Here is a 27,337-nt window from a genome sequence, read left to right as displayed (position 1 = left end):
TCTGGGGCGCCTGGGTGGCTCAGTCAGTTGAGCATCCGGCTTTGGCTCAGGTCATGATCTCATGGTCTGTGAGTTTGAGCCCCGCATCGGGCTCTGTGCTGATGGCTCGGAGCCTGGAGCCTGCTTTGGATTCTGTGTGTGTGTGTGTGTGTGTGTGTGTGTGTGTGTGTGTCTGTCTCTCTCTCTGCCCCTACCCCACTCATGCTTTGTCTCTCTCTCTCTCTCTCAAAAATAAAATCATTAAATAAATTAATTAATTAATTAATTAATTTCTTCCTTCATTTAAGAGAGGTATCCGTTTTCCAAATACTAGGGTGCAAATTGGTAACTGATGGTATTTGCCCCGTGAAAGCGTCTCCGCTGACGTGTCCCCTTGGCACGCCGTCACGTGTAGGTTGATAGGCACCTAGCATTCTGCAGGAAATATGGGAAATGCTGATGCCGTCGTGCGTCGTAACTGACGTGCTCTCAGTTTCTAGGAGAGTCGAGCGTGCAACCTGGCTTTACCCGGCCTTGTTTCGCACTCCCAGGAAGTTCACCACCGTGTTTTCCATCAAGCTGACACTCGCGGTTGACCTCCCCTGGCACCCACGGCGAGGGCTAGCCGAGGTTTATATCGTGTGATAAAAACGCAGACACCTCCGAGAACAAACCACCAACGGACTATTTTTTTTTTTTTTTTAATCTTTTATGGCAAAGCTGTTCGACCGTCAATGAGTTCTGTGGCGAAGGTGCTTCACCGCACAACTACCTAGAGCCAGGGGCCTCCAGAGACGGGAGGGCTGTGCTTTCTGGAGCGCAGCAAAGCCCGTCCTGCCCAGCTGGGACACCCCCCACCCCCAGCCCACCATGCACTGTGGGCCACTCACACTCACCGGCCACCACTCCCACGCTTCATGCGTTACTGACTTACTTAGTCCTCATAATAACCTCAAGAGATGGGGACAGTTGGCGTCTCTGTTCTACACAAGATTATCCTCATTTTGTTTTTGGGGAGCCTGGGAGGCCACGCAGCTGGTGAGCGACAGATACAGGCTTTGCAGTGAGGCGTTGGGGGGGTCCCCTGCTCCAGCCTGCTCTGGGCCCTGCAGCTCAAAGGGCCCGGGAAGGCGTGCTCCCCCAAGTGCTCCCGGCCGGCCCGGGTCAGCCCTGTGGTGCCCGGAGGGAACACTGGGACCTTGGGAGCGGTTCATCCGAGCTCGAGGTACTGAGCCCGGGACGATCTCTTCCAGGGGAGCGTGGCACCGCTGTTTGAGGTCCTCATGCAGCTGGACGAGGACGGGCTGGTCTTCAATCCGTCCCTGGAGTTGGGCCTCGACTATGGCTTCCTGATGCTGATTGAGGGCCTGATCAACGACATCTACACTGCAGCCAAGCTCATCCCCCGGCTAGCCAAGAACCGAATGAGCTACAAGGTCAGTCCGGGCCTCACCCGGCCCCACCTTCCTCCCCTGCAGAGGCTCCTACGGCTCCCCTGTTCCGGTCACCTCCCCGACGCGCCCCCACCCCACCAAGATGGCAAGAGTGTGCTCTTACCCCGCGGGCTGGTAGTTCGCTCCCTTCTGGAGGTTAACCCTGTGAGTCCCTCAGTGCTCGGGCATCTCGACCAACACGCTTCCCTGGCTCGCACATCCTCGGACCCTCGATGCATTAAACACCTAGAAACGACCCAGTCTGAGCAGATTCTCCAGACACAAAAAGGCATAGGAAGTTAGGCTCCCCCTGGAGGGAGGTCTGAGGACGTGTTTGTCAGAGTGTTGTCTGTATAACAGGGAAACCCCAACTGGAAAAGACCTAAATGCCCCCCAATAAGGGAGCTCTCCGGTAGATGCCAGTAGATTCGGGCCCATCCGCACAAGGACAGCCAGCTGAGTCCCAAACATGAGCCAGGGGTGGAAAGAGGCTGGTGACAGGTTGTTAAGTGCTCATCAAGTTGTGGCACAACGCGTAGAATACGATTTCATTCGTTGACACGAATGAAGTCTGTATTTCTGTGGATACACTCCGAACTGTTAAGAGTGCTTACCTCTGGAAACAGGATGGGGTTAAGGATGGGGGACGGTGAGGGGTCGGGGCGGGACAGGGGGTGCAAGGTTGTTTTTTATTTCATATACGTGAGCACCGCTTGAAGTTTGGTAATGGGCATGAATTCTTTGCAATAATAGATATTTACAACAAGAAACTCTGTACTGTTAGGGAGGAAGGTGTGTGTGCACACGTGCGTGTGTGTGTGCCTGTGTGTGAGCGTGTGTGCCCGTGCGCGCGTGCGGTGAGGTGGGTACACAGAGGAGATAACTGGCAAGGTCAAGGGCGGCTTCCCAGAGGAGCTGAGTGTGCACAGAGTCTTGAAGGGTGAGGAGGGGATTTCCAGGCCGACGGTATCGGGCAAAGAAAACGGCCTGAGGATTTCTGAGCCACAGAAAGGGGATGAGCCCGGCCCAAGTGCACACGGCAAGCTGTTCCAGAGCCCAGAACAGAGTCTGTCACCAGACGTCCGCTCAGGTATGGACGTGGGACCCCGTGAGCTCCGGAGTCTGGCAGGATGCAAGTCTGGAGCTCCTGCAGCCTCTGTGGGGCTCTGAGGGGATTCATTTGCTGAGGAAGCCACACGTGGAGGAGGACAGAGCAAAGTAAGACAAGGATCCTGCTGATCATGCCACACCCCAGGCCTTGAACCCCCCCCCCCCCACACACACACCGGTCTCATTCCTACCCGTGGGATCTTAGTTTACGGAGGTGACTGAGCGGCGATGTGGAGAGGCCGGTGCCATTGAGAGGAAAGTTAGTGCTGCTCACAGTTCCCATAGAAACGGGAGGCCTGGCGGGCCCCGCGGGGTGGCAGGGATCCAAGCAGGTGCAGTCGGGAGGCAGAAGCAGGAATGAGGAGGATAGCCCAGGCCAGAGACTTCCGTGGGGTTTCTGCAGGAGAGGCAAGGCTGGTGAGGGAAAGAGCTCAGAACTGGCCAGTTTGCACTGACGTCAGTGACTCTGAGGCCCAGGGGTCACCTCGGTTACCTGGTACCTGACCCTGGGGCACTTAGGATAGGAGGAGCGTTGGCTTGGGATAAAGGAGGTGGTGGGGGCGGGGGGAGGGGGGTGTCTAGACCCAGGGCTGGATGGTTTGCATATGAAGGGTGTGCTGTCTGCTCCTGAGCCCTTAGTCGCTCAGAGTTGGCTAGTCCCCAGGAGGGTGGTGTCTCCCCAGCCAGCAAGGTTTTTTAAGACGTCAGTGAATCTTGGGGCACCTGGGCGGCTCAGTCAGTTAAGCGTCCGACTTCAGCTCAGGTCATGATCTCACCATTTGTGGGTTCGTCCCCCGCGTCAGACTCTGTGCTGACAGTTTGGAGCCTGGAACCCGCTTTGGATTCTGTGTCTCCCTCTCTCTCTACCCCTCCCCGGCTCATTTTCTGTCTCTGTCTCAAAAATAAATATTCAAAAAGTTTTTTAGAAGATGTCAGTGAATCTTAAGATACGAAAATACAAACCATAATTAACACACACCCTCCACCTTGAGATTCTCCAGGTCCGTGGGTCCGTGAATTCTCCTGCTGCTTAAACCAACTCGGGTTGGGTTTTCTGTCGCTTGAAACGCAAAAGATTCTGTCCAGAACAGGCCTCCCCTGGTCCCCGCTCTAGCCATCGTGGTGGACTCCTTTTAGTTCCTCAGACGGCCGCGTCCGTCCACCACAGGGCCTTTGCTTGTGCCTCGCTGTTTCTCTTGCTTTTTGCCCCCCCGCCCCCCATCCAGCAGGGGCCAGAACAACGGTCACTTCCGCAGGGAGCGTTCCCCCCACCTCCTCCCTGGTGAACGTTAGGGCGAGTCTCAGGGTCTGGGATTCTTTGGTGAACGTCTGACCCCGCCCCTGGACCCTCCGTGCGAGCCCTGTCTAGATCCCCCGTGCCCACCCCCTCGTGTGGCACACAGCAGGTGCACGGCCCGGATGAATCAGTGTGTGAGTCACCCTGGGGTCCGCCAGACAAAAGTCACGTTCGACATGATCTCCTCACGGGCCAACACGGCAAGTGGGCAGATTTCTGTTTCCCACCTTGAGAGGTTAGCAACGCTCCCGCCGGAGGGGAGCTTCCTTGCAGGGCGGAGAGATGACCTCCACGCCGTGACCCCCGGCAAAACGGCTCACAGGTCCGCTTGTCTCCTGCCCCCTCCCAGGCAGACCTCGAGGACATGTCGGACCTCATAGAGATGAGGGAGGAGTTGTCCAACCTGGTCCTCAGCGCCATGAAGGAGGCCGAGGAGTACCAGGACTCCTTCGAGAGGTACTCCTACCTGTGGATGGACGACCCCCAGGAGTTCATGAAGAACTTCCTCATCTACGGGCGGGCGGCCACCCTGGACGATTTGGACACCCGGGCCGAGGAGGCCCTCCCCAAGACGCCGCCCAGCCTCGCCCAGTTCCAACAGCAGGTGCGCGTGAGCCTCGCCCCCTCACGGGATCACCCCCACCCCAGGGAGGGAGGTCACTGGGCTCCATTCAAACCTCCGGTGAAAGGTTTCAAAATGCGGGTTTTATTATTATTCGGGTCTGGTGACTCCAGCCGAGCAGGAGATGATCGCCATGGAAAAGAGTCTGTGACTCACTGGCTCCAGGAGGAGGGAGCAGGCCCCGCCCCTCAGGGCCATGGGGGCAGCACTGGGGTCGGTCCGGAGGCAGAGGGACAGAGCGGAAGGCGTGATTCACAGCCTGGAAGGAATATTCGAGAGAGGCAGGGCAAGGGGACCTAGGATCAGCTAGTGGGAATCATGTCAGTGGATTCTGCGGGGTAGGGCTGGTGCCTCGTTGTGGGGACCAGGCCCTGGGGTGCTGAGGACAGGGGAATGTCGGCCCCGAGGGCGAAGAGGGTGGTTGGGGAGTGGGTTCTGGGTTGGTTTGTATAAGAAAGACGCTCCCTGGGGAGAGGCCTTCTCTGGGAATTTGCCAGCCTTGGGAGGGACCGTCCCACCAGGCTCAGCAAGGCTGCAGGTGCCAGAGCAGAAAGACAGAACGTGAGAAAAACCGTTACTATGCAAACCTCCACCTGTTGCCCACGCGCGCGGTGACGGGGAGTCGCCCGTGAGCAGCAGTGACCCGCCCCCAGGGGAGACGCGCACCAGGGCCGATGCCGCCGCACGGGGTGGGGGCGGCTGGTGGAGCGTGAGAGCCCCGAGAATGGAGCGCCGCACGAAGAGGGCCAAGTGTAGGTGTCCCGAGCCTGCCCTGACCGCATTCACCTGTTGGCTTCTGGCCTGTCCTGCAGAGGCCGTGCTGGCCTTGCCCGATGGCGTCCCTTTCCAACGGGTTGCCTGAGCTGGGGACGGGCCACTGGGCTGTGGGGAACCCAGGGCTGCCGGGACGGGAAGCCGTGCCCCGCAGGGGGGTGGGGGCCGCCCGCCTGCTGTGCTGCCTCCCACGGCCGCCCGACTGAGCCGTGGCCCCGCTTTCCAGATCGATTCCTACGAGAAGCTGTACGAGGAGGTGTCCAAGTGTGAGAACACCAAGGTGTTCAACGGCTGGCTGCAGTGCGACTGCCGCCCCTTCAAGCAGGCTCTGCTCAACATCATCAAGCGCTGGGGTTTCATGTTCAAGCGTCACCTGAGCGAACACGTCGTCAACAGGTGGGCGCCGGGACCCCGCAGCCCATCCCCCGCCACCCTGCAGAGGGCCGCGTCCCTGGAGAGCCGGGCAGACAGGCTTCCATGGTGCGGGTGGGCGCTCCTCCGGGCCACGGGGCGGCTGGAGGTCAGCCTTAGAGGCCAGTGGGCCCCCAGCAAGAGGTGGGGGTGGGGGTCCCAGCGGAAAGGCGTCACCGGCTGTGAAGGGACACCCTGTGCTTCGTTCGACACCTGTTTATTGAGCACGCATGGTCTGCAGCCTGGAGGGTGGGGCAGAGCAGGCTGAAGTGTCACCAGGGGACCGGCCCCATGAGACCAGAGGCGGCAGTCAGGGCCTTGAGGGCACGGTGCCGGGAGGGAGTACGGGTGGGCTGAGCTCTGCCCAGGAGGCCAGTCTGAGCGGGGCTGGTAAGGCATAGGGTGAGGGTCAAGGTGGTGTCGGGGGGCGGACAGGAGCCCTCCCTTGCTCAGCACGGCCCCGCAGCACAACGGGGAGCCCTCGCGGCTGGCTGCCGCCTCCGATGGGCCTCACCCTCCCCGTGGAGGGGGGCGCCTGTCACCGGGCCCTCTCGTTCAACAGCCTGGCTGACCTAGAGGCCTTCATGAAAGTTGCCAGGATGGGCTTGACAAAGCCCCTCAAGGAGGGGGATTATGACGGTCTCGTGGAGGTGATGGGGCATCTGATGAAGGTCAAGGAGAGGCAGGTGGCCACCGACAACATGTTTGAGCCCCTGAAGCAAACCATCGAGCTGCTCAAGACCTACGGGGAGGAGATGCCGGAGGAGACGCATGTGAAGCTGCAGGTAGACAGTGGCCAGGTGCCGCGCCGTGCAGGGAAGAGGGGAGGAGGGCGTCCAGGGAAGAGGGGAGGGAGGCCGCCCAGTGCTGGGCAGGGTGGGGGGAGGAGGGTGTGCAGGGAAGAGGGGAGGAGGGCGTCCAGGGAAGAGGGGAGGGAGGCCGCCCAGTGCTGGGCAGGGTGGGGGGAGGAGGGTGTGCAGGGAAGAGGGGAGGAGGGCGTCCAGGGAAGAGGGGAGGGAGGCCGCCCACTGCTGGGGGCCTTGCAGTGGGGGTGCAGGCTGTCTGAACAGGGACAAGGCCTCACGCGGGGCCTGCACGATAAACCTCCCCTCTGGATTCAGGAACCCCGTGGAATGTCCCCACAGAGGAAGGGACACTGAGGCGGCCTCCAGGGTGGGGCCAGTGGGGCCTCCCTTTAACTGTTGGATTAAAAATGCCCCTGTACCCCACACCTGCCCCCGAGGACGGGTCCGCCCCGGGTGCAGGGGACAGTGGACGGAGAGCGGGGTCGGCGGAGGCCCCGCAGAGGTGAGGGGCAGGGCCGTGAGGCCGAGGCAGGGCCGGCTCCCTCCTGGAGGGACACGGGGGCGGCTGCTCTGGGAACCGCCCAGCCCGGAAGGCCCCGGGTCAGCCCGGCTCTCCGCGTGGCAGGGCAGGGGGGAGGGGGGAGGGCCTCAGCATCTTACGATCAGAAGTCCGATATTTGCTCAGGGGTGGAGAACTTTGAAAATACAAAAAGCCATCTGATTGTTAAAGCCGTGCTTAAACTAGCAAGATTCTAGAAATGGGGAGAAGGTTAGTGGTTGCCCACAGACGGGCTGGGGGCAGATACAGAGACCATGCAGGACGAGTTCTTCCCGGCAAAGGACAGTTCCGTGTCTGTGCGCTGAGGATGTGGTCACAGGGACCTAGACGTGGGTTCAGGTCGCTTAGGACGACACACGCTCCCGCACAAATCACGTGCACACTCGTGCGCTGATGCAATCGGGTTAACGCAGGGTGAAAGCGGACAAGGTCTGCCACCTGGTTCCCGGAAACGCGCCGATGCTGGTTTCCTGGGGTGGGGGGGTCGCACCGCGGCCGTTTGAGGTGCCAGCCCCGGGGGGGAGGCACACAGGACTCTCTACTGCTTTGGCGATTCCCCGTGAGTCCGTAACGCTTCGCGATAGAAAGTGTCTTGAAACAACGGAAAAAGGAACGGCCCCCGGGCTCGATCTGCCGCAGGAGCTGCCCGAGCAGTGGACAAACACCAAGAAGCTGGCCATCCAGGTGAAGCAGAACGTGGCACCCCTCCAGGCCAACGAGGTCAACATCCTGAGACGGAAGTGCCAGCAGTTTGAGGTGGTGCCATCCCGGCGGGGGGGCCGGGCCCACACCCTCCACGTGGCCGGGCTGGGGAGGGTGACGCGGCTGCTCCTCCCTTAGCTCAAGCAGCACGAGTTCAGAGAGAAGTTCCGGCAAGAAGCGCCGTTCACCTTCACGGACCCCGACCCCTACAAGTCCCTGAATAAGGTACGTTGGTCGAGGCCCCGGTGCCTCTCGGCCGTTCCTCAGGCTGTCACTCGTGGGCGTCCAGGGACGCGGCCCCGAGGGGCCTGGCCTCGGGGCTGTGCGTGTGCGCAGGTGTCCCCACGGACCCCAAGTCCTGTGCCCGAGCCTCTCACCACGTCCCCCTCCGTCTCCACTGTTTCATCCGTGGCCGGCGTCCAACGTGCAAATTCCACGGGGCTGGGCCTGACAACCCACTCGGGCTCGGGTCCCGCGGGGGAGCGTGTGGGGCACTCAGGACTTAGCGCAAGAGACCCCAAGTGCGTGTGACCTTCAGGGTCACCCGTGCGTGCCCTCCCCCAGCCTCTGCTCTTCCCACGCAGCTTCGGGGCTGCCATTCCCCAAGATGGTCCCCAAGATGGTCCCCGTTCTACAGGGTCACGTCCCCGAGCCCAGTGGGAGGCACACAGCGTCTCCTGGAGCCTGAGGGACCTGGGCTGATTCTGCAGGGGGATCCTGCGTGAGCTTGTCTAGTAACCGGGTGTGTGCGTGCGAAAGGCCTCTTGGAGCCACCCGCCCGCACACACGGGGAGCCCACCTTCACACCCGCGCAGACAACGCGCGTACTCGACACGGAAGCACCCACTCTCGCTCTCCTGGTTTGGGGTGACTCTTGCCTTCCTCCTCTTGCCTAGGCTTCCATCATATTTAAAGCAATCAGGCATTACCTACGTAATGCTTAATGAGGTAAAAAAAAAATAAAATAGAGCGTGAAAATTAGGAAAGCCTGGAAGTCTCAGGAAGTTCGCATAGAGTCCGTTCACTTCTTGAGCCTAAACCGCCTTCCCCGCACGATCAGAAGCAGCGGGCGTCTGAAGGCAGGAGGGGAGGGTAGCGACCGTTGCCCCATGGTCGGCGCGTGGGGCTGGGACGCAGCAGGGTGCTGGCGGCGACCGCGAGAAGGTGCCCCGGGACGTGGCGGAGGGCGAGAGGGAGGCCAGCACTGAGCGCCAACGGTGCTGTTGACCCCCTCCCTCACCGCCCCCCCCCCCCCAGCAACAAAAGAGCATCGTGTCCATGGAGAGTATCATGGACTCCCTGTGCAAGTCCGGGAGCCTGTTCGAAGTCACGGTCCCAGACTATAAGCAGCTCAAAGCTTGTCACAAGGAGGTCCGCCTGCTGAAGGAGCTCTGGGACATGATCGTCATGGTGAGGCGGATGGCAGGCACCAGGTGTGGACGGGGCAGGCCAGCGCCACGGGGACTCGAGGACGGGGCGGCGGGGGGGACGGGTGGCTCTGCACCGGCTGCAGCCCAGCACCCGGATGTCAGGGGGAGGGGGCTGTGCACCCCCACCGCACCCCAGCGCCCAGACGAGGTGCTCCCGCTATCCTTCTGCCGCTCGGATGCGACAGCGTGGCCGACGCAGGCACCCCCTCTTGAAGGGTAGCGCCCGAGCGCCTGGGGGCTCCTGCCGCCTCTCCTCCCAGCTCCCCCGTTGGCAGAGACGCGTGAGCCTTCTCTCTCATTCTCGGGATCGAACTTGAGAATCTTTGTCAAATCCTCCTCCCCTGCGAGAGGGAAAACCATCACGCCTTTATACGGAGCCGAATCTTCTCCGCGAGCTAATCTGGGGGAGAACTGCTCTCCCGGCGTGACGCAGGGCTCCCGTACGGAAGCCCCCTCTGTCTCCTCGTTTATTTCCTCTGTCAGGATGACAGAGTTCGATGTTGAAGATGACCGCCCTGAGCCCACGCAGTGCTTACACAGGGGGAGGCGTCTCTGGAGTCACAGGCTCTCTCACGACCGCTCCTAACGAGAGCGGACGCATACTTACTTTCCACACTTAGCTGAACTCGAGTCTCTTGCGTCGGAAGGCCATCCCAGAAGGCAGCGGTAAAGCCAGAGAGGACGGGTGGCCGCACTTCCCCTCGACAAACACCGCTCAGCACAGACTAGAGCCTACGTTGCCCGGGAGGGAACAGTAAGCGTTTACAGCCAGAGTATTTCAGGGACAGTTCTCCAGACCGAACTGGCCAGGACGCTTCTAGGAAAACAGGATAGAGAATAAGCTTAAACCTGCCAGAAAGAGCCACTGATGTGATTGAGGTTTGCCTCTGAGCATAGCTTCCAGGCAGGTTTCTTGTAAACACCCCACCTCTGTCTCCTTTGGTAACAAGTACTCTTGTCCCGCCCGGGCCTCCCTGCCTCAATAATCTCTTGCCAGTAATCTCGTCCCTTCGATCCCAGCTACGCATCCGTTTTCAGCCCATCCCAGACCCAGAAGATCTGTGGTCTTCTGTCTTCACTGTTGGTAGGGTTTTTCCCGGGGGAACATTCTGTGTCTTCCGGTTTCTTCTAACACGTTGTCACCAGTCAGTATAAGCCAGGTTACTCTGCACTGACAAACAGCCCTGAAAGACAGCTCTGTGTTGTTAACAGCAAAAGCGTATTTCTCTTCCGTGCCGAATCCACGCGCTGGTTCCAAGCAGCCCTGGGGCGGCTCAGAGATCCGGGCTAGGTAGCCACACGCGTGTCCGTGATTGCCAAGGCGACAGAACTCGGAGTTGAGCACTGGCCGTGAAGTGCCTCTGCCCCCAAGTGCCAGGCATCACTCACGTTTTCCTGGTCGAAGCACGTCGGGTGGTCCTGTTAAGTAGAGGCGCCTTTGGGTTAAGAGTCCGACTTCGGCTCAGGTCTTGATCTCGTGGTCCGTGAGTTCGAGCCCCGCGTCGGGCTCTGTGCTGACGGCTCGGAGCCCGGAGCCTGCTTCGGATTCTGTGTCTCCCTCTCTCTCTCTCCCTTTCCCCCCGCTTGCCCTCTGTCTCTTGTTCTCTCAAAAATAAACAAACATTAAAAAAAAAAAAAAACTATAAAAACAGTAGAGCGATAGCGCCCACCATAGGACACTGCCCAGATCTGTCTTAACTGCCGACTTCTAAGTTGTATCTGTACAACTCGTCTCCCCGCCCCGGCCCCCGCCACCCTTGTATCTGTCCACCTGACCACCCTCGCTGTTCCCCGGGGGGCCACGGCAGGAAGGTAACCCGGCCGTCTTCCCGAACCTTCAGTGAGCTGTCCCCCCCCCAGGTGAACACCAGCATCGACCACTGGAAGACCACCAAGTGGAAAAATATTAACGTCGAACAGATGGACACAGACTGTAAGAAGTTTGCCAAGGACGTGAGGTCCCTGGACAAGGAGATAAAAGCTTGGGACGCCTTCGTGGGGCTGGACAACATGGTGAAGAACACCATCACGTCCCTGCGTGCCGTCAGCGAGCTGCAGAACCCCGCCATCCGGGACCGTCACTGGCACCAGCTCATGCAGGCCACCCAGGTAGTGCGCTCGGCGGCCTGCCGGCCTCGCCGCGGGACGGGCCGGCCCGACGCGGGCGAAGCCGGGCGTGGGCAAGGCCGGCTTCGGGCACTTGTGACCTGGACCGGTCACATGGGGTGGGGGGGCGGGGCTCTGCGCGCAGAGGGCCCCCGTGCTGCGTGCAGCGCTCTGCTGTGGCCGTCTGGGAATTCCTAATAATTTTTTAACAAAGGGCCCCATCGTTTTCATTTTGCACCGGGCCCCGCGAATCCGGCAGTCGGTTTCGGTTGTAAGTTGACTGTCCACAGGGTTCCGGAAGTTCGGCTCCGATGAACAGCAATCCTGGCTTCCCCGTGCACCCCGGGACCACAGAGCCCTAGCGTCCTAATTTTCCCAGGGGTGTCCCCTAGTTGGAGGGCTGTTATTGGCATCGACAGCCGCAGGAGGCAGATAGGAACAGTTCCCACCGCCTGGAAGCATTGAACAAAACTATATTGGACAGCTACTCTGCAGAGGCCCCACAGCGGTGCCCAGGATAGAGAGAGAGAGAGAGAGAGGGCGGGGGGGGGGGGGAATACACAGCCTCTGTTCTCAGGGAAGCGAGAGGAGGATAGCACGAGCCATCATATTCGGGATCCCAGAGTGGGATTTTCAGCAGCGATTCTGAGTTTAGAGGAGGCATCCTCTCCGAGGGCAGGGAAGGACAGAAAAGGCTTTGGGAGCAGGTGGGGTGTGGCTTGAGCCTTGGGAGAAAGTCACACAAGACAACCAGAAAGGCTGTCTGGGGTACTTGGGTGCTGAGACCACAGCTTTTCCAGGCCACTGGCCAGCAGCTTCATATGCCCACCCAGGCGCCCCGGGAGAGATCCCTGGCCGGCGATCAACAGACAACTAAGACGCCCCAGCCGGGGACTTAGTGAAACCCCGGCAGCTATTTTCCCAAATGTGATCGGGAGACGCTCCGTTCTATCAATGGGTTAAGCCAGTTTCCAGAGGGGGCTCAGAAGCGGTGTCGGGAAATGTCCGTGTGACGGCGAGAACGAAGGAGAGGGCGTGTGGAAGGGGTTTGAGGACTGCGTGGCACAATGCCAGCACCTGGTTCTGTCACTAGAGCGACAGCGCCCGAGACTCAGCTCTGCCTGCTACGAAAACAATGGCGAGTAACGTCAATAGCATTGATCCCTGAGCAGGTGCGTTAGCGCCCTGGGGCTCCTACAGCAAAGAACCACACACTGGGGGCTTCCAACCACAGAAACGTGTTCTTTCGTGGCTCTGTGGCCGGAAGTCTGAAATCAGGGTGTGGGCAGGGGTCCCTCCCTCTGAAGGCTCCTGGGGACAGTCCTTCGCTGCCTCTTCCAGCTTGTGGTGGCCCCAGGCGTTCCTTGGCTCGTGGCTGCCTCCCGCGTCCCACCAATCTCCGTGTCTGTGACCACATGGCTTTCTTCTGCATTTCAAAGCCCTCTCCTCTCCTCTCCTCTCCTCTCCTCTCCCCTCCCCTCCCCTCCCCTCCCCTCCCCTCCCCTCCCCTCCCCTCCCCTCCCCTCCCCTCCTCTCTTATAAGGACGCCTGGGTTTAGGTGCCACACAGATAATCCAGGATGATCTCATCTCAAGAGCCACTCACCCATGTCACGCAGCCCGTCAACAGTGGCACAGAGCTCCCGCTCGCTCCCCCCCTGCAGCCCGGATTACTTGCTCACCTGCCTCTCTCCACAAGGCACAGAGATGTCTGTCCCGTGCTAAATAAAGGACCTGATGCGGAACGTGCCTCTCCCCCCACCCCACCCCCCAGGTGAAATTCGAAATGTCAGATGAGACCACCCTGGCCGATTTACTACAGTTAAACCTCCACAAATACGAGGACGAGGTCCGGAACATCGTTGACAAGGCTGTGAAAGAGTCGGGGATGGAAAAGGTATTTTTGTTTTGTTTTGTTTTGTCAAAAGCAACGTTGTTCATATGGGATGATGCTCAACCTGACCCACCAGCCCACCGCCTACAAGCATGGGGTCCAGTGGCCACTTAACACAAAAACGAAAGCTTGGTGGGCTTTCTCTTAACCGACGCCCCCCCAGATACTTCCAGAATTTATTACTGAGGAAAGGATCCCCTCCACCCCACTCCTCCACCCCGGCTGTACTTGGGTCTCCTGTGCGCAATGGTGACACTTTTTTTTTTTAATGTTTTATTGATTTGTGAGAGAGACAGAGCGCGAGTGGGGGAGGGGCAGAGAGAGAGGGAGACACAGAATCGGAAGCAGGCTCCAGGCTCTGAGCCATCAGCACAGAGCCCGATGCGGGGCTCGAACCCACGAACCGTGAGATCGTGACCTGAGCCGAAGTCGGACGCTTAACCGACGGAGCCACCCAGGCGCCCCAACGATGGTAGCACATTTAAAACTGCCCCGAGCTCTCTCCTCTCATGGAGCACCCTTGTTTGTGGCTTTGGAGGAGAGGTGGAAGGAGGCAAGACAGGAGGGCTGGCCACCGGCTGGCTGGGGCGGTCCCGGGACACAGGGACACTGGGGAGGATTCCCTCTGCGGTTCAAACCTGTCTCCTCACCTGCTTGGCGAGCGTGAGTGGTCACGTTTTGGCTTTCTTTGAGCCGTAATTCACATGCCGTCGCACTCACCCATGTAACGCGTACGACTCAGTGGCTTTTGTCTCTCCATAGATGTGGGCAAGCATCACGTGGTAGAATTATTCCACGTTGGGACGTTTCCGTCAACTCAAAAAGAAAGCCACGCCCTCTAGAAATCCCCCCACCTTCCCGTACATCCCTGTCCCTCGTCTAAGCCACCACGAACCCACCGTCCCTATGGATTCGCCCATCCCGCCGTCCCGTATGAACGGGGTCACGCAACGTACAGCCTTTTCCGTCTGGCTGCTTTCACATGGCGTGATGTCGTCAAGGTCCACCCGTGTGGGAGCGTATGTCCGAACTTCATTCCTTTTTGTGGCCCAACGGCCTGCCGATGACCTGTTCGTCTCGCCTGTCTGTTCGTCTGTTGACGGACAGACGTTGGGTTGTTTCCCCCTCTTGGCGGCTGTCAGTGTTGCTGGCGTGAACGTGTCGGTCTTCTCAAAGCAGGGCTTCGTCCCGTGTTCCACAGAACTCCGGGTCCTCCTCGGCCCCTCCTGCCAGCCGCTGAGGGAGCCCGTTTCTGTGTCCCCTGGAAGGTTCTGAAAGCCCTGGACAGCACCTGGTCCACCATGGAGTTTGAGCACGAGCCGCACCCGCGCACGGGCACCATGATGCTGAAGTCGGATGAGGTGCTGGTGGAGACACTGGAGGACAACCAGGTCCAGCTGCAGAACCTGATGATGTCCAAGTACCTGTCCCACTTCCTGAAGGAGGTGACGAGCTGGCAGCAGAAGCTGTCCACGGCGGACTCCGTCATCTCCATCTGGTTTGAGGTCCAGAGAACCTGGAGCCACCTGGAGAGCATCTTCATCGGCTCAGAAGACATCCGCGCCCAGCTGCCAGAGGACTCCAGGCGCTTCGACGGCATTGACATGCAGTTCAAGGCGAGCACAGCCTTCTCCCTCCTCCCGGGCTTTTGCGGGAAGGGCTCTGCGGACAAAACGCGGCTACTGACGCCCTGCGGGGCGGGGGGGTCCCGTCTCTTCCCAGGCCCTGATGGAGGAGGCGGTGAAAACGCCCAACGTGGTCGAGGCCACCAACAAACCCGGCCTCTACGACAAGCTCGAGAATCTGAAGAAGAGGTGGGTCCCCACGCCTGTCCGGGTGAGAGGCGTCCCGGCTGCAGGGACCTGAGCCATCAGCCCGCGCCCCGCCCCCTCCCCGGGCCAGGACAGAGCAAACTCCCCTTCCTGGGGGCTCGTGCTCCCGGCCACAGGGTGCCACGCCGGCCACGCAGCGTGTGTCCGGCCTCAGAGGAACGCCCGCGGCGTGTCCGGTCGGAAGGTCTGAATGAAACGGGCTGCGAGCCGGGCGTCTCCGGGGCTGTCAGCCCAGCGCGGACGGGCTGGGCTGGGCTGGGCTGGAGGCGGCCTTCCCAGGACTGGGCCTCAACAGCCCCCTTTCCTGCCCCCTCCTAGCCTGGCCGTGTGCGAAAAGGCCTTGGCGGAATATTTAGAGACCAAAAGACTGGCTTTCCCGAGGTTCTACTTTGTCTCCTCGGCTGACCTCCTGGACATTCTCTCCAACGGAAACAACCCCGTGGAGGTAGGCGGGCCCCGGGCGGCCCCGTGCTCGTCCCCTCGGCAGCCCTGGCTGGGGTGGAGGCGGGTGGGTGCACGTCACCTCCACAAGGCCGTCCGCGCCAGAAACTGCCGGGGGCCCGGCCATGACCGCTTCACTGGACGCGTCTCAGATCCTGTCCCATACCTCCCGTGCCTCGTTTTCCTCATCTGGAAGACGGGTTGGAGGCCCGGGGCTTGGTGAGCCGCTCCTTCTCAGAGACCCGCCCGCTGGCTGGTCCTAACAGACCCCAGGCCCCGAGAGCCAGGAGGAGAAGTCTCCTTGAGGCGCTGCTAAAGAGAAAAGGGGTAACTAACTAAGCAGGTGGGGGAAACGACTATATTTTACTATATTTTCCTTGAATCGTAAAGTCACGGGACGCACAAGCAGGTCTGCGCGGGGTGGCCCAGGGACACGGCCTTGTCAAGGAAACGGAATCTTCCGGAACAGACCTTTGTCTCTCAGTGACGGCTCCCGCCTCAGAGCCCTCCGCTGTGCCCTTGGTTGGTCACACGTGTTTGGTCATCACCGATCAGAGGAGGGGGAGAGAAGCAGGCCGCGTGCCCCTCCCCCCCCGCCCAGTCCCTGGTTCACCTGACCCAGTGTCTGCCCTGTCCCGCCCCAGGTGGGCCGTCACCTGGCCAAGCTCTTCGACAGCCTGTGCAAGCTGGAGTTCCGCCTCGATGACGACAGGAAGCCTCTCAAAGTTGGCCTGGGCATGCACAGCAAGGAAGACGAGTACGTTCACTTTGACCAAGAGTGTGACCTCTCGGGGCAGGTGAGCGCCGCGGGCACGTCCGCGCTGGAGGGACAGCGGGGACCTCTGGCGGGGGGTGTCGGCACGGCCGCCAGCCCGTGACGGTCCTTCTCTCGAATAAAAGCTCCACCAGCTTCCTTACAGCATTTCCAGCAACGCCTCGTCTGCACAGCCTGAAGCGTATCTTGCGAGCTAACAGCCAGAAGAGGAGGGGTGGGGAGGGGAGGTTTCCGACACAGTCCAGCTGTTCGAGGGCTTGTGGGGGGACCGCCTGGGGGGGCCCCGAACAGTCAGCTTTAGGGCTTTGACTGACCAGAGGGCTCTCCTCACCTCGGGCGGCCCGTTCCCTTCTCTAGCCTCCCTGAGAGGCCACCTCCTGCCGACAGAAACTTCCGGCAGCCCCTTGTCCGCCCCCACCCCCCACCCCCCACCCCCCACCCCCATCTCATTGCCCAACTCAGCAACCAAACGGGATTTTGACATCATCCTAAACGAAATGTAGCTCAGAGACGAATTCGCTGGGGGAGGAAAGAGGAAGATCTCAGGGGCGCCTGGGGGCTCAGTCGGTTAAGCATCCGACTTTGGCTCAGGTCTGATCTCACCGTTGGTGGGTTCGAGCCCCGTGTCGGGCTCTGTGCTGACAGCTCGGAGCCTGGAGCCTGTTTCAGATTCTGTGTCTCCCTCTCTCTCTGACCCTCCCCACTCGTGTTTTCTCTCTCTCTCTGTCTCAAAAATAAATGTTAAAAAAAAAAAAAAAAGGAAAAATCTCAGGACAAGGTTGGCAGGGCTGGGGCAAGAGCCAGTCACGGAGGCGTGTTCAGACCCGCTTCCCCCGGTTAGCTCCTTACAGACACAGTTGGCCTGCACCGTCTTTAGTCTAAACGAAAAACCAACCTGATTGTCCTGTTTCCACCCCACCCCCCACCCCACCCCCCACCCCACCCCCGCCAGCAATGACTACTTGAGGGCTTGTATTTCCAAATACAAAGAAGGCCCGTCTGCAAGTTTGTCTCACGGGACCACCTTGGACCCTGACACAAGGCACCTGAGGAGCAGCCAGAACATGCCGGGGACCCGAGAGGACAGATGCCATGTCTCCCAACATCAGTAGCACCCCACGGGCCCAGACGTAGCCAGTCTTCTAGAATTTTCTCTGGATCCCCTCCCCTGTCTGCCTGGAGATCACATGCACGCTTAAACACCCAGCCCAGTGCGACAAGTCTCCGGGAGGTGGGGGGTGGGGGGGCACCACTGGGCTTCCCAAGTGTATTTTGTTAAGCGGGTCATTCTTCCTGCTCTGCAAAAACCTAGACTTTCCTACCCCTGGGGTGACGACCACTGGTATTTTTTTTTTTTTTTTTTTTAATGACAAAGCGAGTCTTTGGAGCTAGCTGAGCTCAGGGCCCGTCAGGTTAGTGTGGCTCCCGTCCCCAGGTGGAAGTCTGGCTGAACCGAGTGCTTGACCGAATGCGCGCCACGCTCCGACACGAAATTCCAGAAGCCGTGGTGACGTACGAGGAAAAGCCGAGGGAGCAGTGGATCTTTGATTACCCAGCCCAGGTCTGAGGCTCGGGGGGGGGGGGGGGGGGGGGGTGGCTGTGTTCACCTGCCCCTCGGTCAGTCCAACCGGTAACGGCCTATCTGGCCGGCAGGGACTGTTTTATCAGAAGTGACGCTCACAGCGCGGGCGACGGGGGGGGGCCCGTCTGTTTTCAGATTGCGCTCACGTGCACGCAGATCTGGTGGGCCACCGAGGTGGGCCTGGCGTTCGCGAGGCTGGAGGAAGGCTATGAAAACGCCATCAAAGATTACAACAAAAAGCAGGTGCGTGGTCCCGCGGGTCCATCCGAAACACTGCCGAGAGATTTCCAGAGGCATCCGCTCTGCGGCTGTGGCCTTGCGGGATTGCCCTTTCCGTCGGTCGGCCCAAAATGCTCCAGTCTTGGCAACCCCCAGTGGTTCTGCCCAAAGGAAACCAACCGTTTTAGAAATACGTAACTTTAGGGGCGCCTGGGTGGCTCAGGGGGTTAAGTATCCGGCTCAGGTCATGATCTCACAGTTCGTGAGTTCGAGCCCCGCGTCAGGCTCTGTGCTGACAGCTCGGAGCCTGGAGTCTGCTTCCGATTCTGTGTCTCCCTCTGACTGCCCCCCGGCTCACTCCCTCACTCGCTCTCTCTCAAGAATAAATATACATTAAAAAAAAACTTATTAGAAACGGATAACTTTAATTTTTTGGTCTGGAAATCATCAAAGGCTACCGTGAGCCTTTTTTGAAAGATTCTTGGATCTTCTAGTAAACTTTGATGTTGGAAATATCAAAAAAAAAAAATTAATTGATTTAAAATCATTAAAAAAAATAAATAGATTCTTGGCTAGGGGTGCCCGGGTGGCTCCTTCGGTTGACCGTCTGACTCTTGCTGTCGACTCAGGTCGCGATCTCACGGTTTGTGGGATCAAGCCACACATGGGGATCTGTGCTGACAGCACAGAGCCTGCTTGGGATTCATTCATTCGTTCATTCATTCCTTCTCTCTCTCTCTCTCTCTCTCTCTCTCCCCCTCGTCCACAATAAATAAATAAATAAGCATTTTTTTTAAAGAAATTTCGAAACTAAAGGTAATTTTTTTTTACATGAGGAAAGCTACCCATAACCCCCACCACCTGTTGTGCCAACTGTCAACAACTTGTATGTACACTTCCGATCTTTTCACGTGCGTGTGATTGACTTGCACGGAAATAACACACACACTATCTGCAGGGCTTCAAAACCCCCCGCTTTTACTGAATACCCACCATCTCCCCGTGGCGCTAGATTTTTCTCGGGCTACGTCATTTTTAGAGCCTCCGCGGAATTCCATCAGGGGCTGCTCTGCTTACCCCGCCCCCCTCCCCCAACTTGGGGGATATGAAGAACTTTCTCTGCGCTCCCTGTTTGTAAGCAAAGGCGTGCCGGGCGTGCCTACCCTACCGTCCCCCCTGGCCGTGAGCTCCCAGGGGACCCACGTAGCCAGGCAGGGTGGGGGGGTGGGGGGAACGGTGCACGGGCAGCACGTGGGGTCCCAGCCGAGGTGCCTCTGCCCCTGCAGATCAGCCAGCTGAACGCACTCATCACCTTGCTCATTGGAACCCTCACTGCCGGCGACAGGATGAAAATCATGACCGTCTGTACCGTCGATGTGCACGCGCGGGACGTGGTCGCCAAGATGATCACGGCCAAGGCACGGGCGCTCGGGCAAGGGTCAGGTGTTCGGGGACCCCAGCCCCCCGTTGGTGCCTCTTCCTGGGGAGGCCACTCTATTCCTGGTGGCAGCCACACACACACCCCCCCCCCCCCCCCGCGCCACCCCTCCCAACCCCATCCCTCCCTGAGACTCACCCCTGGTGAGCAGTCAATCCGGGGGGAGGGGCTCGCTTGTCAGCAGGATTGGGCTGGGGGGGGGGGGGGGCGGGACCCTGCAGGAGGGACGGGGGGCCTTCCCGGGTCAGCTGTGGCTCCCACACTGCCCCCTCCTGCCGCCTCCCTGCAGGTGGAGAGCTCCCAGGCCTTCACCTGGCAGTCACAGCTCCGGCATCGCTGGGACGAGGACAAGAGACACTGCTTTGCCAACATCTGCGACGCCCAAATCCAGTACTCGTACGAGTACCTGGGCAACACGCCGAGGCTGGTCATCACCCCGCTCACGGACAGGTGAGGGCGCCGGCGCCCGTCGCTTCCCGAGCAACCGGGAAAGGAAACCGCCTGTTTTCTGCAGACCCTTCCCCGTGCTCTCTCGCGCTGTCAGACCCGAATGTCCCCCCCCCCCCCACCCCCGTGGCTGACAGAACCAGGCGCTTGGGAAGGGGAGGCCTGCGTTCGGACTCAGTCCTGCCGCCCAGTGGGGACACCCAGCCTCGGGCACCGTGTTCTGAACCCATCACTTCACTAGCCGTGCGGTCTTGGGGGACTGGCTTATCCTCTCTGGGGGCCTGCGGCGGTGGGGGGGGGGGGGGGTGCCATCTTACGAATGAGCTTGTGGAAGAAGGAGCGATTTAATAAGACGAAGCACTCCGACCAGCCAGGAGGTGCTCAGAGCGAGCCCTCCAAGATGGTGAGGTGACTGTCACTGGTTTACTCTGCCCTGCGGTGGGCACAGCGTCTGTGCCGCATCTGCCCCAGGACGGTGCTGGCTCCCGGGCCGCGTCTCGCGCGCTGGCCGGGCCGGTCCCTGTCCCTCCCTGGCGCCCAGCAGGTGCACCATGAGCACGACCAGCTGACCCTACGGTGAGAGGAGAGGGGGCAGCCGTGGGGTCGCCGCACTCGGGATGATCAGAGGTCCCTTACAGATGCTACATAACCTTGACCCAGTCCCTTCACCTGATCATGGGCGGAGCCCCTGCCGGCCCCGCCGGGACGGGAAAGACTGAGACCACCAAGGATCTGGGCAGGGCCCTGGGCACCATGGTGTACGTCTTCAACTGCTCCGAGCAAATGGATTATAAGGTGAGCTCCCAGGCCCGGAGGGGGCGGCCAGAGGCCCCCGTGGGGACCACGTACAGCACCCTCCACGCTCCAAGCGTGTTCTAGGCATCTGGACACTGCAGGCCGAACCGGGGGAGGAGAGGCCCCAGGTTCCCGGTCTGCAGAGTCTCTGCACCCAGCAGGCTCAGCAGCTGTGTCCCTGCTGGCCGTCTTGGCCCTCCCGGGAAGCTGGGGCCTCGTGGATGTGACTAACATGTCTGGAAGAGGCTCCTAGGGTCAGCACGCCCAGCCCCGAACGTCCTGACCCGCCCTAGGAGGGGACCTCCTCCCAGCCTCGGCTCTGAGCTTTCCCCCTGGTGGCTGGGGGCACCTGTGTCGTGGTTCATCCAGCCTGGGGCTTCCGGGTAAAAGCAAGTCCAGGCAGGCTTAGGAGGGGAGCCAGAGGCCAGGCCGGGCCCCACCAGGCCCTGGAGACTGTGCAGAATGGTGTCAGTTTTCTGAGGGCCCCGGGAGAGTGCATACCCTCTTGGAGGCCCCGTAGAGCAGCTTCCGACAGGAGGGCTGGGGGTGGGCCTGAGGCCGGGAGCCTGGGCCTGCGGGGGCCTCCAGTCCCTTCCCCACCCGCATGCGAGCCCCGGGGCCCGACCCTCCTGAGGTGGCACCAGCAACCTCACCAGCAAGGTCACGGTCCACGCCAGCCTCTGTAGTCCGGAGAAGTCAAACCTGAACCCAGACGCCCCAGAAGGAGCGTAACACTCCCTGGAGCCCTCGCAGAATCACTGAAGACTGCCGATCACCCAGCTGAGGACTGGGGTGCCAGAAGCATCTAGAAGAAACCGACACTCACGCCCCACCAGCCCCTCAGAGAGAAGCCCCCTCCCTTGTGCGCAAGAAGAACATTGCAAGGGCTGCACTTTACATGAATGCGCTTGTCTGAACTGTCCAGCTGGGGCAGGGGGTGGCAGGGCAGCCCCCACCCCAGGGAGATCACCGGGGCAGGATGGGCTCTCCCCGGCGGCCAGCTCCATGCGGGGGGCGCCGGCCCTCCGCCTGCCTACCTCTCCCCAGGGCTCCCTTCTCCTCTCTCCCCCTCTCTAGTCCTGCGGCAACATCTACAAGGGCCTGGCCCAGACGGGAGCCTGGGGCTGTTTCGACGAGTTCAACCGAATCTCGGTGGAAGTCTTGTCGGTGATCGCCGTGCAGGTAGGGCCCCGCGGGGCTTAGTGCGCCGTGCAGCGAGGGGTGCTGTGGCACAGAGACGGGCGGTCTCCCCCGGGGCTGTCCCTCGGGGGCCCGGGGTCCGGGCAGGCGCACGGAAGCGAAACCAGTGAGCATCGGAGAGAGCGGCGTGTACGTAACCGACCGCAGATGAGGGGCTGCAGCCGCACTTACTGCCCCACCCCCTAAGTCGGTCACTGCACCCCAGAATGTTTTCTGACTCGAATGGACCAGCAGGGACCGGCCCAGGGTGCTAGCTAGAGGCTTCGCATGGGGTTGGGGGGTGGGGGGGAGCCCTTCTGGAAGGGAGCCCTGCGCTGCGGGCCAGCCAGGGAGGAAAGGCCAGGACCGGGGGCGGGAACTTTGCTGGGAAGGCGGAGACTCTGAATTCAAGTCCGGGTGGTTGGAAGGTTTTAACCGCGATCGTGGGGCGCCCTCCAGTGGTGGCGCGCGGCCTCGCAGCTGCTCTGCCGGGGCGGAACGTCAAACCCGGCCAAGGACCCCTGAAGTTTAGAGTTCCCCCAGTGCCGGCTTTCTTAAAGACTGTCTGACACAGAGGTGGCTCTGATCAGTGCTCCCACGCGGCACTTCCAGGGCAGGAACGGGACACACGGAGCCGCTAGGAGGTGAACACCACTCAGCGATAGTGCGGAACCAACTCTGAGGCAGCTTCGCCCTTGGGAGACGGGCGGGGGGGGGGGGGGCGTCCCCGGCGTTCTGCTGGGTGACATCACGTTACACGCCGCACGACACCCTGGCGTTCTGCCGGGCGACGTCATATTACAAACTGCACGATCAGACACAGCATTCGTGAAATGGCAGGATTACAGCAATAGGGAGCCGGGGGCCAAGGAGAAGGTGGGGGCCGGGGGAAGTGGGGCTATGGCTATAGAAGGGCACGTGAGGGGTCCTCGTGGTGACGGCAATGTCCCTTGTCTCGACTGTCGGCGTCGGGGTCCTGCTTGTGATGCTGCACTGCTGCTGTGCCAGATGTTACCACTAGGGGGCGCCGGGTAGGTCACGCGGGGGCACCCGGGCATGTGCTCCCCATTGTTTCTGAAAACTGCACGTGAGTCTAGTGTCTCAAAATGAAGTTTCATTACAAGGAGAGAAAAGAGGGCCTGGGTGGCTCAGTCGGGTAGGCATCTGACTCTTGATTTCAGCTCAGGTCGTGATCCCAGGGTCACGAGATTGAGCTCTGAGCTGGGCTCTGCACTGGGCATGGAGCCTACTTAAGACTCTCTCTCTCCCCCTCTGCCCCTCCCCCCCTCAAAAAGATAGAGAGAGAGAGAGAGAGAGAGAGACCAGGAGCGTCCTCTGCAAACTCACAGCCATGCACTTTAACACAGATGGAGATCCAGCCCGAAGAAACTGGTCATTCCCACGCGGACGTGTCTGTGTGCTTGTTTAGGTAAAATGTGTCCAAGATGCAATTCGGGCCAAGAAGAAAACTTTCAATTTCCTGGGAGAGATGATAAGCCTCGTCCCCACCGTGGGCCTGTTCATCACCATGAACCCTGGCTACGCGGGACGCACCGAGTTGCCCGAGAACTTAAAAGCCTTGTTCAGGTGCGTGGGCAGAGGGGAAGCTAGCCCAGAGCAAGCTGGGAGCCAGGGGAGGCCGGGGACACGGGGCTCCCCAGTCGGGGAGGCAGGGGGTCTAGCAGGCAGGGCCCCCTCTAAAAGTAGACGGCGGTCTTCCCTCTCTGCCTTCCTGGGGGGCACGGGGCGCGTGCCCTTCGGTGGAAGGCAGGGTTCAGAGAAGAGTCCGTAGAACAGGTGTAGGGCCTGGCGACAGTCCGGGCGGAGGGCAGAGGGCGTAGGAGGAACCAGGGAGGTGGAGAGTGGAGGGGGGCTGCTGGGAGCCCACCCCCTCGGCCCCGAAACCCTGACGCTGCGGGCTGCCTGGCAGGTGAGGCGCGGGGCTGGCTGACCAACCATGGGGTGGCGGGAGGAAGACGGGAGAAGCCGGAGGCCCACCCCGCTGATCTCCCCCAGGCCCTGTGCCATGGTCGTCCCCGACTTCGAACTGATATGTGAGATCATGCTGGTGGCCGAGGGCTTCCTGGACGCCCGCCTGCTGGCCAGGAAGTTCATCACGCTCTACACCTTGTGCAGGGAGCTCCTGTCGAAGCAGGTGCAAGCTGACGGCATCTGGGGCCCGCAGGGCGGCTGGGGAGGGTGCCTTCCGGGCCGGTCTGGGGAAGCTGCCCGAGCCGGAAGGCACGCTCACGTCCGCCGCCCGTGCCTGCCCTCCCCAGGATCATTACGACTGGGGCCTGCGAGCCATCAAGTCCGTGCTGGTGGTGGCCGGCTCCCTGAAGAGGGGCGACCCCAGCCGGGCAGAGGACCAGGTGCTGATGAGGGCGCTGAGAGACTTCAACATCCCCAAGATCGTGACCGACGACCTGCCTGTGTTCATGGGGCTGATCGGGGACCTCTTCCCTGCCCTGGATGTGCCTCGCAAACGGGACCTGAATTTTGAAAAGGTAGGTCCTGGCGGGCCCTCGGGTCCAGCCAGGTGTGGGGGGGGGGGGGTGTCTCGCGCCGTCACCTCCATGGCAGGTGCGACGGTGGGGCACGCGGCTCCCTCTGCCACGAGAGGCCCCCTGGAGCCACGAACGGCCTTCCAGCCCTGGGGGGGGGGCCCCTCTTTCAATGCTGGGGGCCGGGTCTCCCAGGGGACCGGAGAGGGCTTCGGGCAGGTCTGTCCCCCGCAGGGGTGCTCGGGAGAATCACCGGCAGGGCGAGAACGAGCGAGCGAACACAGCCACGCCGGGGGCCTCCCTCACAGTACCCCCTGCCAGGCAGGAAGTCCCCCTCCCGCCAGGACCGCCTGGTCCCCGCGCCCAGCACCCCGCCCTGTGCGCGCCTCCCCAGATCATCAAGCAGAGCGTCGTGGAGCTCAAGCTGCAGGCGGAAGACAGCTTCGTGCTCAAGGTCGTACAGCTCGAGGAGCTCCTTCAAGTGCGGCACTCGGTGTTCGTCATCGGGAACGCGGGCAGCGGCAAATCCCAGGCACGCCGCCCCCCACCCTCCCCCCGCCCCCCGTGCAACCCTCGCAGGGCCTCGTCGCCTCCCCACACCCCTGGGGCAGCCGCAGCCCTTGTCCTGGGTCCTCCTCTCTTCCTGCTCCTTCCCCCTGGACACCAGCCACCTGGCCCTCTGTGGCCAGTGCCCCACCCCCACCCTCCTGTTCCCTCCTGCCCCCCTGTGCAAGCCCCCCACGTTCCTGTCCCCTCCTCCCCCCGTGTGAGCCCCCCCACATTCCTGTCCCCACCTGCCCCCCCTGCACCAGCTCCCCACGTTCCTGTCCCCACCTGCCCCCCCTGCACCAGCTCCCCACCCCCCTCCTGTCCCCTGCCCCCTGCCACTATCTGGGCATAGTGAGCAGCAGAGGGTGGCGGCCAATGTTACTAACATCGATAACATCGGAAGATTCGAAGCCAGCCAAGCGTTCAGCTGGACGCCCACAGGACGGACTCCCGTGCTATTAATTCAAAATCGTTTCCAAAGTAATAACACGGGGGACGCTCACAAGTTATTTTTAAAAAGGCAGAAACTGTATGAACCCAGTCTTCTAAAAGGAACATATACATATGTATGCATTTTTAATGTTTATTCATTTTTGAGGGACAGAGAGAGGGAGAGGGGAGGGGCAGAAAGAGGGGACAGAGGATCAGAAGAAGGCTCTGTGCTGACAGCCGACGTGGGGCTCGAACTCAGAAACCGCCAGATCGTGACCTGAGCCGAAGCCCGATGCGCAACCGGCTGAGCGCCCCCCCCCCGCCCCAGGCGCCCCACACGTATGCATGTTTATGTCTGTACGCACACACGCACACACACGCGCGTTCACGTGAACCACCGACAAATGTCCTTAAACACCCCTTTCTCTGGGTGGAGGGATGGCGGGGAGTTTTCTTCCACGAGCGGGGACGGCCTCCACGGTCAGGAAATCGCTGCGAGTTTTCCCGAGCTTCGCCCGGTCTCCGGGCACACGGTGCTCCGCTGTCCGCGGATGGGAGCGCCTGCGGTCCCCGTCCCCGGGTTACTTGCCTCGGCCACCGTTCGGGGGACGCAGGCTCACCCGAGTGTCGGCAAAGCACAACGGTCGCAGAGCAGGAATTCTGCCTGGGGTTCGCAGGAGGCCCCCGCAGCCCTGGTGGAGGGCACCTTCCTGGGTTCGGGTGCCGGAGTGGCCGGGCCCCCGAGCCCGGTGTCAACGCCCGTCCCCCCGCCCCCACGCCCCCAGGTCCTCAAGTCTCTCCACAAGACCTACCAGAACATGAAGAGGAAGCCGATCGCTGTGGACCTGGACCCCAAGGCAGTCACCTGTGACGAGCTCTTTGGGATCATCAACCCGGCCACCAGGGAATGGAAAGACGGTAGGAGGAGCCGGGTCCGGGCAGGCGGAGTGGAGGCGGGTCACCAGCAGGCGTCCCAGGGGCACCCGGGCCTGCTCACCCACCACGGCCCTGCTCACCCACCCCGGCCCAGCTCACCCACCCCGGCCCAGCTCACCCCGGCCCTGCTCACCCACCCTGGCCCAGCTCACCCCAGCCCTGCTCACCCACCCTGGCCCTGCTCACCCACCCCGGCCCTGCTCACCCTGGCCCTGGTCACCCACCCCGGCCCAACTCACCCCGGCCCTGCTCACCCACCCCGGCCCTGCTCGTGCACCCGGGCCCAGCTCACCCCGGCCCTGCTCACCCACCCCGGCCCTGCTCACCCACCCCGGCCCTGCTCACCCACCCCGGCCCTGCTCACCCACCCCAGCCCTGCTCACCCCGGCCCTGCTCACCCACCCCGGCCCAGCTCACCCCGGCCCTGCTCACCGACCCCGACCCAGCTCACCCCGGTCCTGCTCACCTCACCCACCCCGGCCCTGCTCACTCAGGCGGAGTGGAGGCAGGTCACCAGCAGGCGTCCCAGGGGCACCCGGGCCTGCTCACCCACCGCGGCCCTGCTCACCCACCCCGGCCCAGCTCACCCTGGCCCTGCTCACCCACCCTGGCCCAGCTCACCGCAGCCCTGCTCACCCACCCTGGCCCTGCTCACCCACTCTGGCCCTGCTCACCCACCCCGGCCCTGCTCACCCTGGCCCTGGTCACCCACCCCAGCCCAGCTCACCCCGGCCCTGCTCACCCACCCCGGCCCTGCTCACCCACCCTGGCCCTGCTCACCCACCCCAGCCCAGCTCACCCTGACCCTGCTCACCCACCCCAGCCAGGCTCATACTTGCCCTGCTCACCCACACCAGCCCTCCTCACACTTGCCCTGCTCACCCACACCTACCCTGCTCACATGAGCCCTGCTCACACTTGCCCTGCTCACCCACACCAGCCCTGCTCACGCCAGCCCTGCTCACCCTAGCCCTGCTCACCCAACCCAGCCCTAGTCACCCCACCAGCCCTGCTCAACCACCCCAGCCCTGCTCACACTTGCCCTGCTCACCCACCCCAGCCCTGCTCAGCCACACCAGCCCTGCT

General features: G+C 61.4%; 1 protein-coding gene across 3 annotated transcripts in view; it reads left to right on the top strand.

Moving 5' to 3' along the window:
• The window catches only part of DNAH17 (dynein axonemal heavy chain 17), a 103,805-nt gene that overhangs the window by 29,472 nt on the left and 46,996 nt on the right, over positions 1 to 27,337 (top strand). For 2 of the 3 annotated variants that reach the window (XM_078438076.2, XM_078438075.2), the window contains exons 19-42: positions 1,233 to 1,415; positions 4,169 to 4,423; positions 5,442 to 5,611; positions 6,189 to 6,411; positions 7,631 to 7,747; positions 7,832 to 7,918; positions 8,951 to 9,103; positions 10,984 to 11,232; positions 13,003 to 13,125; positions 14,391 to 14,738; positions 14,845 to 14,936; positions 15,273 to 15,399; positions 16,040 to 16,192; positions 17,606 to 17,731; positions 17,888 to 17,995; positions 19,258 to 19,389; positions 19,699 to 19,859; positions 20,495 to 20,651; positions 21,729 to 21,833; positions 23,260 to 23,417; positions 23,847 to 23,985; positions 24,110 to 24,337; positions 24,729 to 24,866; positions 26,101 to 26,233. In XM_078438076.2, the coding sequence (XP_078294202.2) occupies positions 1,233 to 1,415; positions 4,169 to 4,423; positions 5,442 to 5,611; positions 6,189 to 6,411; positions 7,631 to 7,747; positions 7,832 to 7,918; positions 8,951 to 9,103; positions 10,984 to 11,232; positions 13,003 to 13,125; positions 14,391 to 14,738; positions 14,845 to 14,936; positions 15,273 to 15,399; positions 16,040 to 16,192; positions 17,606 to 17,731; positions 17,888 to 17,995; positions 19,258 to 19,389; positions 19,699 to 19,859; positions 20,495 to 20,651; positions 21,729 to 21,833; positions 23,260 to 23,417; positions 23,847 to 23,985; positions 24,110 to 24,337; positions 24,729 to 24,866; positions 26,101 to 26,233 (3,865 nt within the window). Of the gene's footprint in view, positions 1 to 1,232; positions 1,416 to 4,168; positions 4,424 to 5,441; positions 5,612 to 6,188; positions 6,412 to 7,630; positions 7,748 to 7,831; positions 7,919 to 8,950; positions 9,104 to 10,983; positions 11,233 to 13,002; positions 13,126 to 14,390; positions 14,739 to 14,844; positions 14,937 to 15,272; positions 15,400 to 16,039; positions 16,193 to 17,605; positions 17,732 to 17,887; positions 17,996 to 19,257; positions 19,390 to 19,698; positions 19,860 to 20,494; positions 20,652 to 21,728; positions 21,834 to 22,748; positions 22,862 to 23,259; positions 23,418 to 23,846; positions 23,986 to 24,109; positions 24,338 to 24,728; positions 24,867 to 26,100; positions 26,234 to 27,337 lie in introns of those variants that run through there. The other variant, XM_078438077.2, reaches the window with a different exon arrangement.

This window comes from Panthera onca, chromosome E1 (genome assembly GCF_046562875.1).
Source record: "Panthera onca isolate mPanOnc1 chromosome E1, mPanOnc1 haplotype 2, whole genome shotgun sequence".
In the NCBI taxonomy this organism is placed as follows: Eukaryota; Metazoa; Chordata; class Mammalia; order Carnivora; family Felidae; genus Panthera; species Panthera onca.
This window is presented reverse-complemented; position numbering and strand designations above follow the sequence as displayed.